This window comes from Trachemys scripta, chromosome 13, assembly GCF_013100865.1.
Source record: "Trachemys scripta elegans isolate TJP31775 chromosome 13, CAS_Tse_1.0, whole genome shotgun sequence".
NCBI classification, from domain to species: domain Eukaryota; kingdom Metazoa; phylum Chordata; order Testudines; family Emydidae; genus Trachemys; species Trachemys scripta.
Genome location: NC_048310.1, coordinates 14,087,655 through 14,110,626, shown reverse-complemented (window position 1 = coordinate 14,110,626; position 22,972 = coordinate 14,087,655). Strand labels below are relative to the sequence as shown.

At 39.7% G+C, this 22,972-nt stretch overlaps 1 protein-coding gene across 3 annotated transcripts in view; it reads left to right on the top strand.

Moving 5' to 3' along the window:
* Positions 1 to 22,972, top strand: part of WWOX (WW domain containing oxidoreductase) — a 666,447-nt gene that overhangs the window by 57,055 nt on the left and 586,420 nt on the right. The window contains exon 6 of one of the 3 annotated variants that reach the window (XM_034788091.1): positions 8,448 to 8,561. The exons of the other annotated variants lie outside the window; for them this stretch is intronic. Coding sequence (XP_034643982.1) covers positions 8,448 to 8,546 — 99 coding nt within the window. The 3' untranslated portion in view covers positions 8,547 to 8,561. Of the gene's footprint in view, positions 1 to 8,447; positions 8,562 to 22,972 lie in introns of those variants that run through there. 3 annotated transcript variants of the gene reach the window in all.

The window sequence follows — 22,972 nt, the reverse complement described above, 5'->3', positions numbered from 1 at the left end:
GGCACCGACTGGCACTTCTGTTACATCTTCTGATAAACTTTATAATGAATAAACACTCTCAAAAAGTAAAATGTTCAAAAAACAAGTATAGGTATTTCAGGATACTTTACTGCAGAGTAAACTCAGTATGGGGGAGGCATGTTTCTTCAGTGCTCTAAATCTGGTAAACAAGCTGAAGACTGCAGATAAAGATAGGGAAAAGGGATAGGATAACTAACAGCACATAAGTTTTTTACTTTTTAAAGGCCTGATCCTACTCTCCTTTAAGTTAAAATCTTTCAGTTGATTTTAATGTGAGTTAGATGAGAACTGATGTTACTAATGGAGTTCTGGCTGAGGTTGGTAGTAATCAAATATCATAACCATCTGAGATCAGGCTGTGAGCTGCATGAAATGAATTGATCCTCAGTCCAGTTCCTAGTAGTATCTATATTAGTATGTGGTCTATATCACTGACCCTTCCAGTGTTGAGGGACACAGAGGGTGTGGTTGTTGGGGCTGCTAGTAAAGCCATCTTCCAAGTACAGCTTGTAAATAAATTGTTATACAGTGATACCCAAGACTTTGAATAACATTCAAATGTGTTTGCAGCTCTAAGAAAAAATAAGGCTCAAATATACTGTAACACAGCCTGCTAATGGAGGAGCAAATTAGCTGCAGCTTTTGAACTTCTGAAGTAATTGATAGGCTTTAGGATTCTAAATTGTATTATGTTTTTGGTAATATATATTGGTAATGCAGCTACCCATGCTGATGTTTCTTAGTCTGTCATAGCAACTGGTCTTGATAGATTTCTGCAGTGATAACATCTCTATATTCTTCTTGCAGGCACGCACCTTTTTAACAGCAACAAATTTAGTAACTGACAATGGCAAGAGGGTTTTTTTGGTAATGATTTGCAAGAAATTTATATGTAAAAGCAAATGGATGAATTAAAAACATTAAATAGCTTCACCAGCATCCACATGGATGAATTGTTGAAATCTATTTTTTCTTGCACTATAAACATATGGCATGAATTTGCTGCTCTCATTACAGATGCTGAGAGAAGGGAAAGACAAATATTTAGATTACATTCATGTTTTACAGTAAAAACACTGTTCAGTTTGTTTATACAGTTCCACTGTTACAGTTTTTATGGTTGGTAATGAAACCACTGTAAAACAGAGTCTGAATTATATAGCAGATGTGTTAAGGCCCTTGCATTCAGCAAGATGCCCAACACTGAATAGTGGATATCATTTATACAGAATCAATCTACTGACTACAGCTGAACTATTTCAGACCTTTGTCTACATGTACAGTTAGCCTTGTACCATTATTGTAGTAAATATGTAGTTTTATTATCCAAATACATTGATATTTTACAAGAATAACATTTATGAACTATAAAGCAGACTTCTAGTCACTATGGGTGGGTGCAGGAGGCTTTAAAGGATTTGGTAGGCATTTTCCAGTCATTTAAGACCTCATATGGCTTCCATTTTCATTAAACGTTATGGATGCATTCCAAATGTTTAATTAATATAACATCTTACTCTTTATTCACTTTAATTTCTTGCCACAGTTATGAGAACTTGGAAGTGTTTTGATTCTTTTTCAGTTGATAAAGAACTGTAATTCCAAAGAATGTGTATGCTAAATACATGAATTTGTAAAAACAAAATATTTCTTAAAAGTTAAAGTATATCACTGTTTTTATGTATTTGAAAGTATCGGTAGAAAATATCTAGTCAGCTACCTTTCCACCAATGCCCTTTTTATACAATCTACCTACAGACAAAAATATACATTGTTGATTTCAGATTTATAGAAGTTATTATTATTTCTATAGTGCCAGAGATTTACCTGATACTGTACAGACAAACCCTGTAGAAACCGCTTATGTTTCTGCTCAAAAGCATTTACTATTTTAGTTCTAGACGCTATAAGCACTTATTGCCAAATGTAGTGCTTCCTATCATGAGTGGTCACACTGACTTAAGTTGCACTGCTCATGGTAGCAAGCATTGTGCTTAGTATTAAATATTATCAGTACGTGGCCCTTATTCAGTAAACAAAAGGCTAGGAGAAGAAATGTAATTAAAGAAATGGGATCTGCATTTTTTAGTTTAGTTTCTTGTAGTTCCAAAGCTTTTTGTCAAAACTTACCAGAGATCGCTGCAGAAATGGTTTAGCAGTAGCTGGCAAGCTGAAAGACCACAAAAGGGGCTTTGAAGAATTTGAAGTGGCTTGGCACAATGGAGGGCGGGATTGTTCCTTGCATAAGAAATAGGATTCAAAATGGCTGGTGATGTGAGTGGTTGAAGCAGAGAGCCCTTCATAAGTTGGGAAGATTTGGGTTAGGGAATAGTAGGATCTTGGGGAAGAGAAAAAGGAAGGAGCAGCACAGGGAAGAACACTGAAGCTGAGGATGAGGAGTGTCCTGTGGAAAGAAACAGGATGTGTGTTGGAAGGGTTTTAGCAGAGAGGAAGAATGATTGAAATGTTGTGGGTGGGGTAGGTTGAGTGGATTAGTAAAAGGGGAAGAGATGATGGGTAGGGAGATTCAATTCGGGTGGTTGCTATTGTCCTAGTGGAAGAAATGAGGGTCTGATGTCTCACAACAGTAGGGGCTGCTAGTTCCGAACCAAATGTACCCCAGCACCAAGTGTACTCTAAGGTAGTCTCATGAAAAGAAGGGTGAGTTATGGGCATATCTGCCTTATGCCTACTTCATCCATGCTTGACCTCAGGGAAATATAGGTGAAAGAAAGCAGGGGGTTCATTCTGAAAGGAACACATGAGCACTCCCTTCCAAAATGTCCAAGAGAGCCAACCTGCAGCATTCTGTCAGTTTGAATTTCACGAAGCCCTGCTGACCTATGAAGGCACCAGCCTGTTTTGTGTCCTGATGGAGGCATTATCTAGTCAGGATCAGAAGGTATTATTTCCCTGAAAGGGTCCCTCTTAATTGTGAAGGGGTATCCAACGAGTTTGTCCCATCTGGTGTCTTTCTGCCAAGGTCAGCAAAAATATCCCATTGCATTCTGGGCTTTTCCTATGCAGTGCACAGAAGGAAGTTAGTAGGGTGACAATAGAAGGAGATTCACCTTGGTAGTTTAATAACATCTTGACTAAGAGATAGTCCAGGAATAGTAAATTCTGCCTTGGTCTCCTGCTGTAATTTTGGATTTCTAGGTTACTCTACACTGTATGTCAACATCTAACTGCTCTAGCCATAATCCCATAGCCAGCTAATGAAAACAAAAGTGCTGTCACCTGTCTGTGAAGTTAGTGTTGTATTTAATTAGTGTAAAATACAGCTTTTCATATAATAGCATGTACATTTTTAACCTGCCATAATATTGTACATTGGAACCAAATCATCTGAAGTCGTCTTCCCACTCATCTTCTACCATCTCAGTGCATGTCTCAAAAATGTCTGAAATGAAATGTCCGCAGTGCTCCTCTCCCATGTTTTATACACATTACATTTGCAGGAGAGGGATATTTGGTTCCTGATTTTAGTAAAACACTGTTCTTCTTGATGCAACTTCAGTGTTCTTCATTACAAAAACAAACAACCCACCTTCATCATCCAGGAAATTGGCAAAACATAACATGACAGAATATCGCCAGCAAATCACTCAGCCATGACTAGTTTTCTCCAAGCTTTCCAAAAATAGGTGCCTAAAGCTGGGCTTCTAAATTCTTGTTTAGGCTCCCAAGTAAATTGCTTAGCACTTTTGAAAAAATCAGGCCATCAGCGCTTCAGTTAAAACTAATGGGAGCAGCTGGCTGTTCTGCACTTCTGAGAATCCGGCCTAACTTTAGACATCTGCTTTTAAATCTTGGCCTTTCTGTATTCACATAGCCTCGCTTACAGATATGTGTAGATAAGCTTCATATTGATGTTTTACAGATACACAGAATACAGCAGAATCCTATTTATCTGAATCTTTTTCCATAAACTCCCATTGTCTAATTGCTTTTCCCATAGTGTACATTGTTGGTACGGAAAAACCCTCTGTTTGTATATACTCCATGTCATGTATTCTTTTCACATAAATAGAATTCTTCTCTCATTACACTTGTAGAACTAAGTTTTGAAAATAAGTTAAACTGGCTTGATTGTAAATTTTTAACCATCCCCACAATTACTCTGATTGTGATGTGAGCTTGTAATATATTCCATTAATGAAAAAGGCAAGCTTAGCTTATGGTAAATACACTACTAAGTGTTTATAGTACATTTTATATTTTACATGATTCCCTTTATAATTCTGCTTATCTTTTCATTCTAATTCCCTAAAGGACATATAAAAGAACCCCTAAAGAGAGTAATTACTGCTGTACTCCTTAACCAAGGCTCCTTTTACAAAAAGAAATCTGAGCTGCTTTTTAAAGAAGGGAGTTTTAAATAAAAATGCAAATAAGCTGCTTTGTAACCACATTAATTACCCACCTAGCCTCCTATTACCATGTTTGTATTGTTTGCAAACACTATTTACAGTCGTGTGGAAATTAACATTACTGGTCCTGAGGAAAGATTGTTGTTGGTGGGTTGTGCTTTGGAACCAATTAGAGTGAATCTTGTCTCCATTGAGACTCATGGGGAATAGCATAGCCTTGCAATGTCAAATAATAACATTAACTTAGACTACACAGGCATAGTGCTGTAATTATATTATTGGCCCTATTTTGCTTCTGCATTGAATTTCTCTGTCTGCATTTTAAAACCAGCAGGCTGCAGAGTTTGTTGCTAATGATTTAATATGTAACTGTGATAACTTTTGATGAAAGTCGTGGTGAAATCCAGTGGGTCACTTTATCACCAAACTGATTCTTTGTTTTCCTTTATAAAACTCTGCCAAAACTAGCATCTATGTTGAAGACTTCATAGGTTTTCATATAATTAATTCCCAGACTGACAAACAAATATGCTAGCTTATTTCATATTGTGAGTGAATAGGATGGAATGTGTGACAGGGTACCAGTAAAGCAGTATATTCACAGTGAAAATGGATTGCTCACTGTCCTTTGCACAAACTCCCCAAAATGTTTGTTAGTGTAACGCTGATAGACCCCAGTCGTTGGCAGGTGGGATCAAAGTGGGGATCTGTGGAGCTTAGCGCATGAGCCTCTACCGCATGAGCTAAAAGCCAACTGGTTGTTAGCTAAGGCTGTAGAGCAGACTCATTTTAACTCTCTCTCTCTCTCTCTCTCTCTCTCTCTCAGTGGCCACTAGATGGGACAGAACACCACACCCAGGAGGTGTGTGGGTTACACTAGCAAAATATAATTGTGAGCTGGAAACTGCAAGACAAACTTTTTGATAATGTATCTTTTAGGCCAGGGGCCGGCAACGTTTGGCACGCGGCTCGCCAGGGTAAGCACCCTGGCGGGCCGGGCCAGTTTATTTACCTGCTGACGTGGCAGGCTCGACCGATCACGGCCCCCACTCGCCGCAGTTCGCCATCCTGGGCCAATGGGGGCGGCGAGAAGCGGTGCAGGCGAGGGATGTGCTGGCCACGGACGGCGAACCGCAGCCAGTGGGGGCCGCGATCGGCCAAACCTGCCGCGTCAGCAGGTAAATAAACTGGCCCGTCCCGCCAGGGTGCTTATCGCGTGCCAAACGTTGCCGACCCCTGTTTTAGGCTCTCTCCTTTTTTTTTTTTTTCCCTTTTCCCTTTCATATTTTTTATGAATATGTCATGGACCTTCAATCATTTTGACATCAAAAAAGTTCATTTGAAAAAAAGTCACACTTGCATCGTTTTCTCCATCTTCTATGTTTTAGGAGTTAGAAGTAGGGCTATGGAGAAATCCCACCGGGGTCATACAAAGTAGACCCTACAGGATTTGAGCCCTAAAAGATTTCCTCTTCTCTTTAGGCTTTTATTTAGACCCCCCAATGTGGTAGAAGAGCCCTTCCAGATAGCCAATAAACGTTTCTGATTATGGATCTTGTTCTACTTGTCTTTAAAACACCATTGTGTACATCTCTGTGTACATCTGGTGCCATTAAAAACAGTATGGTGGTGGTTTAAAAATTAAAACACCCTACTTAATGTTTTTCTCCTTCAGTGACTTCTGTATCAGTTCTGCTCTAATCACAAGCATTTAAATACTCCTCCACAACCGGTAGAAACACTGTACCATGCTGGAGCAATATTTCAGCACTGAAAGAGGAAAGAGTGTGACCTATCGCTTAATGAATCATCAGCATTACTTCTTATAGCACCCAGGGCTTGACTTGGGGGCACTCATCCAACAACTAATGGGCTTCCTGATATTCCTTAGCTTGTAATTGAAAATCGAAGCTCCTGACCAGTGTACACATAAATGACCTAAAACACCCATAGGATCGCTATTCAAGAAGGAGGCATAACCAAAATATAAACAGTGGTAGAAATGTTACGCAAAATGTCTGCCTTGAGGGCACTGCTAGCTTTGTCAGTCTCTCTAAGGTATTTCTATTACTCTGGAGTTGAAGCACTGTGCAACTTCACTAAGTTTGTAATCAGTTTGCCATCATTTTATCTCCTCTCTCCACCATGGGAAGTACTACAGTATTTTACGTGCTCAGACCTTTTTCTAAGAGCCTGTCACCTTCGTCTCCATTCTCTCATTTCTCCATTCTCTCACTTCACAATCCCTACTATTAGCTGAAAGGAATGCTTCTCCTTACTTGATAATCTTTTGTTGGCAGCACATGCTAGGACTGTCATTTGGTAAGTGTTTATGCAGTACGCAGCACAATGAAGCCCAACCTGATTGTGGGTTTTAGGCACTTCTGCAATATAAATGTTGACTAATGATAATTAATGGTATCCTCTCCTTAATAATAGCTTCTCACTTAATTCAATGTGTTGAGGCAGGGGTAGTCAGTTATTTCTCGTCAAGATCCAAATGTCTTCGGCAAGGTCCGGACTCCAGCAAAAATAACAATGATAAATGGAACAGACCATAAAATCTTTTTAAAGTGTCTGCGGGCCAGATTTGGCCTGCAGTCCACCTATTGACTACCCCTTGGTTAAGGAGTTTGGGCATGCAGAATGGTTTCTTTATGGCACTAAGTGATACAGTCATGACAGAATGCACATGTTGCTCTGTAAGTCCACTGTACAAGTGGCTGTAAAGATAAGGGGTATCTGAGTGGTGTATTATGTTCTTCTGGATAGTGCCACATTATTTTAGTTAGGGTCTAATCCAAAGCCTATTGAAATCAATCAGTGTCTTTCCTTTTACTTTGGGCTTTGGATCAGGCCCTAGATATGTTAAGTATGTAGAAAGATTTGTCTTTAAGGGGCCAGTTTTTTAGTATATAGCTGCACACGCATGCATATGCTTAACTAGTGTGTCCAAGTAAGGTATACACCGATCCCATCTTGCTCGTGTGCAAACCTCCATGAAAGTCTGGCACTTGCAAAATAATGTGCAAAAAAGTACAAAATAATGCACTTTTGCATGCTTGTTTTTGAAAATCTGGCATTGTTATTAGATCTGACTTTATTTGAGCTGCATTGAGGGGGGTTGTCCAATGTATAACTGTCCATTCATTATGAAATTAGGTAATTTAAAAATCTTTGTTGCTCCTTTCTGTTTTTTGTGCTGGAAGGAAGCACTTCATGTATGTGCATTTCTAATTGTGCTATTGGGGAAAACACTCATTATTTCTGAATGCAATTCATGTTATTAAAAATTCATTCTCATTTTACTTGTGACATGCCAGGTGAGCACTCTGAACCAGAATGGATTGCTTATAATGCTAACCTTAAAATTAAAAGGTAAACATTTACTTTGGTGTTTTCTAAATGGCAACTCTTGTTCCTTCAGCAATACTTTATTTGAAGAGGGAAAGCTAGATTGAAAATGCAATCCAAATGTTGCAATCTTTGCACTAAGCCTCTATTAATTTAGTCCTGGTAAAGATTCTCAGTGCATCATTTTGCAGGAGCAGCTTTATTACTCAATATATAACTTTATAAGGAGGTGGTAAAAATAAGTTATAGTATGCTGAGCTTGTTCATAGTTTTTCTTTTCCCTATTTCATTTGAGATCACTGAGATACAGGATAAACTTTAAAATTAAACTTTGATCATTACATAAAAATATTAAATTCCTGGAACGGAAGGATTGCCTTGTGGTTAAGGGATTGAGACTTGAGATTATCTCCCAGCTCTGCCAGAGGCTTCCTGTTTGACCTTGGGCAAATCATTTAATTTCTTTGTGCCTAGGTTCCAACATGTATAAAGTGAGGATAATAATACTCCCATATAAGTCCCTCCCCTTCCCCGCCTTTGTTTGTCAGGTCTATTTATATTGTATTTTAGGAGAAGATGTGCCACTAGACTGCGGGGTGCGGTGAGCAGTCTTGTATGCCTCATCTGTGGGAAGGTTTGCTTCACATTAGAAAAGTTATTTGAGGAAACTGTCAGATTTTTTCTTTCTCTGTATCATAGTGGGACTTCTCTAGCCACCCAGGATATGGCTTGACACCAGAAGAGCAGATGACTCCACATGAACAATATTGTGTTCCAGCACTCCCCATTCAGACTTGATTTTGGTGTTCACATTAGGTAAAATTCACAGAGTGGTGAGGATCAGCACAAGAAGCTACACCCCACTTAATCTCTGCTTAAACTCCAAGCTTGGTCTTTAGAGGATATAATTGGAACAAAGTGAATGGTACAGTATTATACGCCATGGAGTGAATTCCACCCAATGACTTTTTAGGATATGTATTCAATGCAGAGTTAACTCTGATTGGCACCTGGGTCTGGGTCCCGAGTTACACCTAGCCTGGGTGTGAGCAGCAGCACTGCAAAGCAACACTCACATTACTGGGTCCTCGGTGGTGCTGTGCTCACCTGTGTATGTCACTAGGACTTCTGGAGGCACATCCTATGGTTCTTTGTGTTGCTCAAATTGTTTACCAGTTAATTATGGGATAATTTGTCTTTCCTGGGCACACAGAGGAATTGTGGGAAGGAATTGGAGGACTGTCAATACTCTGGTATGGTAGCCTGTGTCCTCACTGCAAAATGGGTGGATTATCACCCCATGTGAAAGCAACACCTGGGTAAATTAGCCCAGTTTGAAAACGCCACTAAATGTGGATCAGAGGTATGGTGTGTGGATGGGAGGGAGATGAGGTGCAACACCTGAGTAAGAGCCTGGGGCCATGTCTACACTACAGGCACTATAGCGGCATAGCTATGGTGCAGGTAGCTATGACAGCATAACCCCATAGGGATCCAGCATACAGCAATGGTTTTTACATCTCTGTAGGAACTCCATCTCCCTGAGGGATAGTAGCTAGATCAATGGAAGTATTCTTCCATCAACCTAGACCAGATTAGGTTTGGCGCTCAGGGCTGTGGATTTTTCATACCTCTGAGCACTCTAGGTATGTCGATCCAAATTTCAACTGTAGAACAGGGCTGGGTTACTTCTGCAGCAGGGACATACTCTTAGGCCGTGTCTACACTAGAAGCACTTTGGCAGTATAATTATATCAGCAAAGCACTCCTATGGGATGCAGTTTATATCAACAAACCTGCTTTTGCCAGTTTAGCTTATTTCAGTCCCCTCTGAGCGAAATAAGCTATATCAGTTTAAGCATAGTTTTGCCAGTATAAATGTGGCTACACTAGGGGTTTTTGGTGTGTTGGAACAGCTGTGTTGGTCAAAGATCACACCTCCTCACTCCCCTGACCAACATAGTTATACCAGCAAAAGTCTGTGGAGTAAACCTGGCCTTATAGCTTTCTGCACTCCCTGAGTGCCATATCATGGTCCCATTGAAATCTGTGGTAAAGCTGTCATTGACTTGAAGGGGAACAGCATTTGGCCCTTTAAAAAGGTGTCAAGTATTGTTTATTTTGATAAGTACTGTCAGGCAGAGTCACATAATATTCAGTGCTTAGAGGTCCCACCTCTATTGTACTAGGCACTATACAAGCTCTTAGGGGCAGGGACCATCTTTGTAATCTTAGGCCAGGAATAAGGTATACTGGCAAAAGTGCAAGTTTGCTGTTATGAGATCCATCCTCACTAGGAGAGCTTTGCAGGGCCGCCCAGAGGATTCAGGGGGCCTGGTGCAAAGCAAGTTCGGGGACCCTTTCCATAAAAAAAAAAAAGTTGCAATACTACAGAATACTATATTTTCGTGGGGGCCCTGTAGGGCCCGGGGCCTGGGGCAAATTGCCCCATTTGCCCCCCCCCCCCCGGGCGGCCCTGGGGCTTTGCCAGGATAGTATACCCATATAGCCCAGCCTAAACTCTGTATATGCACAATTCATGTTTGCTCAGAATTGTACAAAGAACAGGAGTACTTGTGGCACCTTAGAGACTAACAAATTTATTAGAGCATACGCTTTCGTGGGCTACAGCCCACTTCTTCGGATGCATATAGAGTGAAATATATATATATATATATATATATATATATATATATATATACACATACATACACACACACTGTAGCCCATGAAAGCGTATGCTCTAATAAATTTGTTAGTCTCTAAGGTGCCACAAGTACTCCTGTTCTTTTTGCGGATACAGACTAACACGGCTGCTACTCTGAAATCTGTCAAAATTGTACAGTTTATTCTTCAGGTTGCTTGCTCCCAAAAGAATAATTTTTCACCCGTGGTTGAATTTCCACCATGCAGGAGACCAGCACAAAGCCTACACTAAACATTTGAACCCTCAAAATAGAACATCAGTGGAATTTAATTGGTGCATGGGCCTCATGGTGCCCTTCTGCACAGGGGATGCATTTCACCTCTAAAGCATGGAGGCCTGGGAACTCTTCGATTTCATCTGAGGTTCTTGTCCAGGGCCGCCCGGGGGGGGGGGGGAGAGGGGAAAGGGGGGCAATTTGCCCCAGGCCCCGCAGGGGCCCCCACGAGAATTTTTCGGGGCCCCTGGAGCAGGGTCCTTCACTCGCTCCGGGGGCCCTGGAAAACTCTCGTGGGGCCCGGGCCCCCGGAGCTTCTTCCGCTCCGGGTCTTCGGCCGCAATTCGGCGGCGGGGGGGTCCCCAGGCCCCCTGAATCCTCTGGGTGGCCCTGTTCTTGTCCCAAGTAATGACTCTAAAAGGTGACCTGTCACCCATCAGCACATTCCCTTGTTAATGGGCTCACGTAATGGCCTCAGTTACATATTCTAATATGTACTTTAAATGTTAAAAACTATACTTATTGAAACTTATATTCCCGGTTATTGCACTTAGTAAAATGAAAGGCATCCCCACAAAATTGATGTTATAAAAATGATACAATATTTTATTTTATTTTCAGGAGCTGCTCCTTAATTTTGTCATGTTTAATGTGTTATGGTTGCAAACAAAGGCGTAAATATATGCATTCATTTCTAATCAATTTGTGTAATTACATTTTATAATCTAGGTGTTTGCAAAGCAGAACATGGTACACCTCATTTACTGTGTGTTGTAACTAGTAAAAAAATAGAATGAAATAAATCTTGAAACTAACTTTAATTGTAAGTATAGATTAGTTGTAAATTATATCTTTATTTATTTTTAATTTTGCAGTGTTGCAGATTTGGAGAACATACCAATTAGTGTAGTTATTCGAAGTAATGACAAGTTAATTACTGTAAAGGCTCAATGCTGTTTCTCTCACAATTAAAAACATAACACTGACTTAAGATTTTTTAAAAAGTACAGCTAGAAATAAAAACAGATAAGAAACTGGATGAAGATAATAAAAACTTACTATAGGTAACATACCAGCTCAGATTTTAAGGGGATCTATGTATCGCTCAAAATCATAACATACATATATGAACTGATTATAGTAAGAAGGAAAAAACACCTAACTAAAAAGACTTAAGTAAAAACTCATCATTTGTAATGAAACCTATATAAATCTGGATACAAATGCAGTGATTTAATAGTGAATGTCCATATTTTACTGTACATTAGTATATCACTTGGAAAAAGGCAATTTTGCTAGTTTTATCTGAAACTGATTACTATACATCAACTGCTGCTTAGGTTTATTCAGTGAGGCCCCTGTTACTTTCCAACACATCTCATGCTGATTGTTAGACATCCATGTCAGTACTGCTTCTTTTGTACCTAAGGCAATAAGTGTTTATTTTTATGAATATGTTTAAAGAGTAAAGAATGCCTCTGGTCCAAAGCAGAATGTTTTCCTTTCTGATGAACTGTAGTAAATCCTACCATTTTGAAAGCTGTATACTATACCAATGAGAAATGGACTGATTCACAATGTTTCCTTGTACATGCATAGTGCAAGAGTTAATACTTTGCTGCAAAGATGTCTCACTCTAGAATAACGTTTAAATGCAATATTTCATTCCTTTAGGTGAAACTAAACTGTTGTTTTTGCTTGTGAAATTGCCTGTATAACTTAGAATGAATAATTGTGCACAAATATGTCTACACCGTATTTGGGAAAAATGTTCTGGATAGCATTTAGAGTGATATGTGTATTCTTCAGTCCACAGCTGTGATGCTTACAGTATATTTAACCAAAGGTTCTCCATTAGGATCATCTACTTGGACCTCCTTTGACTATTTGGAGTCCCATTCAAATGATATAAATGAGTCTGGAGTTACAGGCACAGGGATCTATACTAGTGAATCCAGATGCAGGATTGAAGCCTTGTAAATTACATGTCTTGCACTCATAAACAGGCAGTAGAAACAGCAGATGCTACTGAAAGAGAGGGGGAGTATTCTTGAGGGAGGTTTTGAGGGGAAACCCCGCCCCACAACATTAGTGATGTTGAGAAAAATGACACCTAAGCCGTAAAGACCAAGACATTCCGGTTCATCTATTTTGTCATGTTATGACAGAAATCATTACAAGCTTGATAGGTTTATTTATAAAGACTTGCTTCAGTATTCAAAGTACATCTATTCCAGCGTTCCTTATTTCAAGCTGGGCCATGGATCAAGATGAAAGAAAAATTAAATTGTATATTGAAGAGCTGTTAATTGAACTGCATTGCATTTAGCAAGGGAGCATCAGCTTCAGGCAGTCAATACTACAGAGAATTTTGAATGTACTGCATCACTAGATTGTCAGTTTGTATTGGAGAATGCAAACAGACTGCTTGGCTTGCTGATAAAGCCCTGGAAACTTTTAAGTTGTTGAGGGGAGGAAATGTTATTTTGCTGTGATATGTTGTGACAAAGTTTATGATGGAACTAACTGCTGCATATTTATACTGGGTGTTAACGAGTACTTGCTCTTTTGTTGCTAAATCCTATTTAAGTATCCATTCTAGAATTCTGTACAGATTCTAATGTTCTTTTTGTGTTGATAAATTTCTCTATAGCCAAAATTCTGAAGCATTCCAGAATGGGAACAAATGTTACTACATCATTTGAAGGGTGTTGAATGTCTCATTTAAAAATATTAGTTCACTCTAGATTTAATTCTAAAAAGTAGCATATCAAAAAGCTTTAGAAAAATGTTATCTACTTTTCCTACGGCCGTGTTAATTTCTTTTTGTAGTACATTTATAGTTAGATTTTTTTTTTTAACAGCTGAATTATTTAAACATGTCTTTTGGGATAAAGTGATCTGTTTGGTGTTAAGTATGAAACATTTTTTTTTATTTCATTTTCTTCACTGATAAAACTGAAATAACTGGGAGGCATTTCTAAATCCAGAACGGATTTAGGACTACAGTGTTAGATTAAAGATATGTTATGCTAAAACATAGCTGATTCTGGCTGCCACCCTTTAGAATAAAAGGCGTATTGTTTATGGTGGTCATCACCATGCTTAAAAATTTAGTCCACTCCTAAAATAACCACCTTGGGCTTGAATCTATTTAAAAAGATCACTCGTTAATTGGAAAACGTTCTATCTTTTTTTCTTTTGTAAATGTATATGAATTCAAAAGATACCAGAAAAACAGACCCTGGAGATGTTTGGCCCTCTACGTATCCCCAGTATTGGTGGGCTACAGGCAGAAAGCTATGAACTGTAAGCTTCCATATAGCAAAGGCCTTCCCAATAATGCCTTTAACCTAGAATTAGAAGAACTATATATAGGAGTTGAAGGGTAATTTAGTATCTATCTACATTCAAATCAGGCTGAGACTGATAACTAAAGGCCTGTCTGCATGGTGGGGTAATGTGTTCTACGGGGATGTGATTTAATTTGTCCGTGTAGACCTTGCTGGTGTGCACTAAAGGTTCTTTAATGCACTTTAATGCAATATTCTTCAAACAGTGCTATGTTAAAGTGCACCAACAGCAGTGGTGCAAGTGGAATCCATTTCTTACCAGTACGGGGGTTGGGGATGCCATGGGGGGCATGTGACCCTCCACATGACTCCTCCCCAGCTTGCCCCCAACCCAGGGCCCCCATGGTCTCCCCTTCTCCTCCCCATGGTCCACACCCTTTACCCGGGAAGGGCGGGGTGCTCTGTCCTCCTCCCGCTGTGCCGGAGACTTCGGAACTGCAGCAGCGAAAGGAGCAGAACATGGAGCCGCTGGGCAGCCCCACCCCTGCAGCTTCTCCAGCATGGCTCTGTTGCCCCAGCCATTTCAAGCAGGGTCTCCTCCGTCAGTACAGCAGCCAGCCCCGCTGGGGAGGCGGGGCTGGGGGCGGTACAGCAGTCGCACCAGAGGAGCTGACGGTGTGGGTCCTCCTGGTGGCCCCACATTCTGCTCCGTTTCCCCGCTGCAGTTCCTGGGAAAGCCCTGGAACCGCAGCAGGGAAAGGAGCAGAACACCGGCCGCTCCTCTGGTGGTTGTATCGCCCCAGCCCTGTCCTCTGACGGGGCTGCTGCTGTACAGACAGAGCTGGAGGAGAGACAGCTCCCTGGAACGGCAGGGGGTGCGGCTGGGGGTTCTGCTCTTTTCCTGCTGGGAGGGGCAGTGGGGAAAGGAGCAGAAGGCCAGCAGCTCCTCTGGCGGCTGTACTGCCCCAGGTCTGCCCTTTGGCCATCTAGTGGTGAACCAGTGAACAAGATAGAAAGACTTAAACCTTATTTGCATATTTTTACTCATCCTTCCAGTGTGAACATTTTGGTTAAGATTAAGTTTTGGTTATGGGGGTAATGAAACATTCTCATTGTCATATGACAAAAGGGTAACAGAACTGTTCTTAATATGCCCCGAGAGAGGAGTCACCATAACCAAAACTTTAATCTTGAATGATTGGTAAGTAGGACTGGACTCAAGCCTTGGGGGAAATGGGCTCCTACTTAGTGGTGAGGAGCAAATCCTTGGTGGCAAACACTCTGCTCAAAGGTCCTGTATGCTTTTTAACTCCCTCCAAAGTGTAATGACAGAGCTGAGTGTACTCTAGTATGGACCTTGGTCTCGCATTGTAGAGATGGTGACCAGATGCTCCTATCTAATAGCACTAGAGGAGTAATCACTACAGCTGGACTCGTGAGCCAGAGGGACCTGGACTTGGCATCACTGTTAGAGGCAACAAAACAGTGAGAGAGGCTATAGAGGTGGGGGATGGCATAGAGGCAGTATCATGGTGAGAGACTATGCAGTTGTGATTGTGACTAGAAGTGACAAAGAAGTGGCAACAAGGTATCTTCCCAAGGAAAACAAGCAGCAGTAAGCCCTTCGGGATGGAGATGGACTTGCCTGAGTGCATTCCTGGCCTCTGGTACTTCACTAGCCACTGACAACAAACAGTGAGTGGGGTGCAGCAGAGGGGAAGGGGGAAAGTGTCTGGTGGGTTGGGAAACTGAGGCCAAGGACTACTGTAACGATAGCATGGAGGTGGATGCTTTACTTATTATTCATATGAAAGTATCATTGATTGTTTTGTTTTCCCAAATTAATGGTATGTTCTTTTTCCCCCCTTGTTCCTTCCTTCCTTGTTTTATATACAGACTCAGTATTGCCTCTTAAGGGTACCCAGGGAAGGTCTTTAGTTCTTCCCAGGTTTCTGGGTGGCAGCTTGAGCTGGAAGTGTGTGTTAATTTCAAGAGGAACTCCTAGATATTTGGAACTGATGCTTTTTGCTGCCAGCAGCACTTGGCAGGAGGGTTACCCTCATATTGCTTTACTGTTAGACTTCAGAATTGTTTCAAAAATTGAATTCAAATAGACCCACCCCTGGGGAAATCATCTAATATATTTTACACTTCAAGTAGACACATATATGTATAAATCAGATTCGTCAGCAATCCGTCTGTGGTGTAATTTCTCTTACAATTTGGGTATTTGCTTGAAAATAATCATGTCTAGCAAAGTGTCTAATGATTTTGCTACGTTTGTCTTTTTGAGACTTAATATTCTGCATTGTGATTGGACATAATCAAGAATCCATTTGTGATAGACAATTCTCCTAATTACACTGATTGTCAGAGGCGCTGATTAATGCAATAAATCAGAGTTCAGTAAGAATGTGGAGACACGAGCTAAAATTTTTCACTTTTAGTAGTGCTCAAGTAAAACTTCAATCTTCCGCCTGATCCTGTAGGTTACTGAATACCCTGATTATGGACCTGATACTTACACCATTGCCTACAGTGGATAACACCTTACTGCACAAGTAGTCCCATTAAAGTAAATGGTGGGAATTCGTGAAACATTCATGCTGAGTAGCATTTTAAGGGCATCAGAACCTAGTCCTTTATGTTAAGCCTTCTTCTGTGGAGAAGAATAATCACGAAGTAGGATTCTTCCATGAAGTAGGAGCCCCTTTCCCTCCCTCCCTTTCTGGCTTGTGTCCAACCCTGATTCCCAGGCATTCAAGACTAAGGTTTTGGTTATGGGGCCTTCTCACTCAGGGCATATTGAGTACAATTCTGTTGTCCTTTTGTCATACAGTAATGAGAATGCAGACCATAGTATTTGAAACAAAATAGGACACATTTATAACCAGAACTTAGTACTTCCAGTTTTACCAATTTGAGAGGGTTGCTCTCAAAATGTTTCATTTTTGCAGTTTTATGTTTAGAGAATAGCCAAACACAAGATGGCACTTACATGGCACTTAACAAGAGCTTTGTGCAAAGATAGATGCAGAGCTTAACTTGGAATCTGGACGTAGTAAATGAGGTTTTCCATTTGCCTTCTGCATGCTAGAATCGGCGAAATGAGATAGATCACAAATTGATTTTTTTATAACTGTTAAATTAAATGTAGCAGTATTAAAAAAAAAGTTGGGTTGAGTCACAGTATGTTACATTACTCTGAGGTAATTAGTTAATGTTAATATGTTAATAGGCTTCTAGAACAGATGTGTATTTTTTAGACTTAAAGTTAATTTGCACAAACTCCTAATCTCTGGGCAATCTGATAGATAGTCATATGTTACATGTTACCGTGTGCCTGCATTAGGCAATATCTTTAAAATGTAAAAAAAAGCCTACAAAATGCACAGTCTGATAACAACAACAAATCTAATCTAAAGTGACAACTGGGAGACTTTCCCAGACGTTTTTCTCTTTAATGTAACATGACTTTAAATTGATGCAGCCCCACAGTGATTGAAAAACTCTCAGAGCTTGTCTCCCATGATTACATTTCTGATCTGTACAACTTAATTTTTTAACTCGGTAAATCTCAGTTTTGCGAGTGAGCAGTTTATTTATCTTTTAAGAGAGTGAGTGTCACTGATGCAAAGACAGTGGAATAGTATAAAATAATCCTGACAGTAATTCTGGTCAGCAACATGTGTGCCATTCTTTATCTGAAAGGTACAAAAATCTACTGTTAAATAGAGTTAGTGGTTTGTTATCCCTTTTATTGAGCTCTAACGATGGTTTTGCTGTTGAGATAATATAGAACCTGAAAGAGAGTGTGAAATTTATTTGTTTTTAAATAGTTCAATTATTAAACATTCAAATTAAAAAGATCATTTTCATATCTTTGTTTAAAGCATTTTCTATCTGTTTGGGCTACTTTACATCATCAAAAACTGCCCATTTTCTAATGCACTATTCAGATAGGATACCTATTACTATGCATTAGCATGCATATTTTCACAAAGCATGTTTATAAAAAAAAACTTCCTGATATCCTCGGGAGTTACCTAAAGGGATGTTAGCAAGCAAGCAGCAAATGCCAAAATATTTTAGATCTAAACTGGTTCTAAAGAAGGGATGGACATTGCCTTAATCTAGCCGGTAGAGGAATTCTTCCATGGCTAGATGGGATATGGAAAACCAAAGTGAGTTTTGTGTGCAATAGTGTTTATTTTTAACCCTAGCTGCTGAGTGTATTTAGAGTGTAACACTGAAAGAAAGGGAAACAAATAACCGTTTTGTAGTTATTAAATGTAAGGAAGTTGCTTGCTGAAATATGTTGTTCCTCCTTTGATCAGTTTAAAGATTATGTTGTTTTTGCTTGTTTTCTCTGAGTACTTGTTTGGCTCATTATCCTTTTAGTTTACTTTTAAATTTGTCAATTTCAAATATTCATGGTTTCACCAGTGAAGAATTTGGAGCTATAACTCCAACGATAAGTCAACATCTGTGGTCAGATTTCTAGAATTTTGAATGGGAAAATGGGCATGTATAAATTGAACTGGTCACTTTTGTGGTCAGTTATGGTAACAGCACAAGCAGCTTATGCATGTGTGCAATTCTAAAAATCTGATCTTTGTTTCTATAATACTGTTCTCAAAAGCAAAATTGCAAAATTATGGCAAAGTGTTTACAGCTAATGAGGTGATTTCAGTTGAATTCCATGGCTTGGGATATTAGGTAGCAAAGTCTTATATCAGTGATGCATCATAGAGTCTGGTAGTAATGGGGTTGTGTGTGATTTAAACCATGGGAAAACAATCGGATTCAGACGTTCATGGATTTAATCCATAAAAGGTTGTATAAGATGCAAGACAGATAATAGGTAATTTTTCTTAAGATGAAACAGTGAGGTGAGGGCTATGGACCCTGAGAACATTTCAGCTCCCTTGATTAAAGATGGTAAAGCCCACAAGGTGTCGGAAAATAAAGACAGAAGAAAAGCACATTCTGGGAACTAGAGAAGAAATGGAATTTGAAGATATAAGAATGTCTTTCACTAAGTGGCTGTTTGACTTGGTGAGGCTGGTTGTGCCTGATAATGTCATTAAAATTACCATAGCTAAAGATTTCATTACAAAATCTTTAACTTCTGTATAGGCAAGGATGGCTTTAAAAATAATCTGCTAGGGCTTGCAGTTCTGGAATTAAGATAATTAAGGCGGCCAGATCTCAAGACCAACCAAAATACTAAGTATTTAAAATCTAATGTTTACTTCTTAGGACCCATGCACTAGTAAAATGTGGCAGGCACTTTGCTATGAGCAATTAAGTGCTCATAAAACTGCTTTTCTTTTTATTGAGAGGGGACAGGAGGAGTGGGGTGACCAGACATAAACATTTTTCAGTTCATAGGAGGTATTTGCTTTTCTTGAAGGAAGCTGAGAAAGATGTCTCAACCAATCTTAACTCAGATAATCAGATAATGGCTAACTTTATTTTTTTAATATTGTTTATATGTCCTCCAGAGTACTACTAATACCTCATAGACTAATAAGCTCCTGGGAAGTGTATTGACTGCCTTTAATACTCTAAAGGGAAGAGTAAGTAGGATGGAGTGGTTGGATTATATAAGCAAGCAAAACAAAAGTTTTAGATTTCTTCCCTCCTCCAACATTTGTCCCTTTAAGAGAATGTGCCCACAGGGAGTGGATAGCCAGATAAGAAAATTATTCCTTGGAGAATTATTTCTTGTGATGCTTTGTGTATGGTCACTGACAGGCTGCTTGCCTGGAGGAACCAGAGAGATGGCCTACCTATATCCTGCTGATATAAATGCTATAAAATTGTCCATTATTTTTTAATAGTACTGTTTACTCCAAGACTTTCTCTGAAATTTGTTACGGGAGTGTGATGTTTGCTTGCTTTTCATAGTTGACTACTTATATTTGGTATGGTGTCCATCAGTAATTGAAAGTTACTTCACTTGTTACTTCTGAGTAGATCTGGAATGTGTGCCTCTTCTAAGACTGTTCTTGGGTGTTCCTGAACCAATAGTTTTGCTAGCTACCATGACTGTGTTTTTTCTTTGTAAGTGAGAAGTATTTGTTGGGCCTGATGGGAACAAGTAGGTATCTTGGTCCTGCAAATGGGATTCTCTTTTATTTTGGTAATATTTAACTAGCTTTTCCTGCTAATGTGTCTAATTTTATGGTGTGCTAGTTTGACGCTGTGACCAGTACCACTTCCAACACTTGTTTCCTCCTTGGTCTTTCAGCTTGTATTCACCTGTCATTGCCTGGTGGCAACACTGCTCTTTGGGATAGGACACAATTGTTCATGATCTTTGATTGAGACTGAAGGGGGTAGGGAATATAGGTTCCAAAAACTCTTTACCTGTCACCCCCTCTACTTAGAAGTTAAAGGGTTCTCTCTTCTTTGGGGACAGCTGCAGGGAAATTACCCATACAACTGTAATCTTAACAAAAATTAGATTGATTAAAAACAGAGAAAGTAGAATGAAAATTAAATAAACTATTTGTTTAGCATATCTAGGTTTACATGCCTCATAAACTAAACCAGATAAGGCACTCTCATTACAGAAAATAATTTACCGCCCTTGAAAGCAATCCCTTCTCTGACCACTCTGCCTGTCAACATCATGCTGCTTTCTAGAGACAAACTTTTTTTTCCTCCCATCCCCAGCACCCATTTTTCAAGCCCCCTACTCTGGGTTAGTTTTCATGTCCAGATACCAACAGCCTTTTGCTGTGTCCAGATATCTCTTATCAAGATCCCTGTTCTTGGATCACTTACCCCTGCTTTCCCAACCCATTTTCTCCAGTTATCTACATACGCAATGGGATCTGGACTTACTGGACCATGGAAGGCACAAATAACCCTCTAATGATGATTAATAGCTGCCTTTCAGATGCTTATGCCCCAGCTCAGATTCCCTTTTCTGGTTGTTTCTTGTTTTAGTTAGGCCTCTTGTTAAAACCCAGTAAAGATCTTTTTTTGAGGACCTGCCCATAATTCATATTTCTTGGCCAGACCGTCCATCACAGCCATGTACAAATATTTCAAATTATACACAAACACATCCACACCTATAATGAGCTTAATTATATGAAGAAAACAATCTAAATGTTTAGCTTAAACTGCTTAGGATGCAAGAGATATAGGTACTAAATAACTTCCTTTCTGTTATTCTCAATGTACACTTCTACCCCGATATAACGCGACCTGTTATAACACGGATTTGGATATAACGCGGTAAAACAGCACTCCAGGGGGACGGGGCTGCACACTCTGGCGGATCAAAGCAAGTTCGATATAACACGATTTCACCTATAACACGGTAAGATTTTTTGGCTCCCGAGGACAGCGTTATATCAGGGTAGAGGTGTATAAAGCCATTATCTGTAAATCCTAGAGTAGGTTTTATTGTAGTATACCAAAGAGGAAAAGTCTAGTTCATAAGGATTTAGCAAAATCTTCAGTTCTGCAAATGACTTTCAAATATTCTTTACTCTCTGTACTTAAAAGAAGATAAATCTTGAACAGCCTATACATTAATTCACCTGCTTTGGAAGTTAGAGATTATAGGGTTTATGAGAATTTTTATCTCTCTCTGTAATTTGTTTGAGTAACTTACTCTCTGCATATAGTTGGACTTAAAATAAAATAATTTAAAAAAATAAACAACTCCCAAGCTTCACAGCATGTTACTTAGGAAGTTGAGACACCAAAAGTTAAAATTCATAATACATAATGAACCCGTGGTGGCCCAATATATAGAGGTAACTCACCTGTGATCTTGGAGCCCAATCCAAAGCCCAATTCAATTAATGGGCATTGATTGGACCCTTGAAAAGTGAGATGGGGGACAAAAGGTGATTAATTTTTCTCCCAGTCTGTGAAGAACATTGGAATCCCTAGTAGTTCCAGATGCCCCTGTTTTTGTTATGCCCCCTTCTTCCCTCCCGATGGTGGAAATGGCCAGAGAACTCGTCCTGCAGCGTTGTTTTTCATGGTGCACATGGGGTGCAGACCCTCTTGCATGACTACCTGAGTTCTGTCGCCCTCACCCCCCCCCCATGCCTGGTGTTATTTAAGAACCAGTGGGCTCTGTGGTTGGGGCCTCCCCTCACTGCAGGAAGGTGCCTTGGGGTTTGGAGAAAGTGCCTGGATTTGCCCCTACAAAATATTTAATTAGCTATAAGGAATGAATACGTTCCTTTCACTTATTTTGATGAAAGAATTCTCACACTGTCATTAACAATGAGTTAAATGAACTAAAACTTCCCTCTATTTCCTTTTCTTTGGATGGGGAAAAGAATGCGGTTCTCTGTGTGATTAAGATTTATAGTATCAGACCTGAAATGTGCTGCCCAGTAATAAATATGCTTTGGATTTGTCTGTGGGGTGTTTTAACTCTTGCATAACCACGCTTCTTTCTGAAGCCTTCACAACTTGGTTTTGCCATATTTTCCTTTGATTCCAGATTCTGACATAATCACATTCTTATCTACCTTTTATTTTTTTTAAACATCCAAAGGAATCTATTAACTATCTTTGTATTTCAGTAGGAGTTGGGCTTATAATTCCCTTAGGCTTTCTTGCAAATCCTGCCCTAGTTGTTTTTAGATTAACTTTGTATATTTCTGGTCACTTATTTTTGTTTAGGACTGAATGAGAGTGTTCGATAACTAGTGATAATTAAAGCAAGGCAAGGTGCTTCACCAGCCTATTAATACATGCCTCAGATAAGTGGGGAAACACAAGACAACAATCCGAATCCTTCAGACACTTAAAATGCACCAGCAGGCCAGTAACACACACTGTGGTGTGGCTTATTCTGTTTATGATTTAAATACAAAAGACAGTTTGAAACATTAATAGTGGTTTATTTTGGGGAGGAATAGGTTTCTCTCCTTCCCCCCATGCACCACTATACTATTGAATAAGAATGAAGAGCTAGAGTACATCATCTGAAAGAGGAGGCCCTCAGACCAAACCTCACAATTCA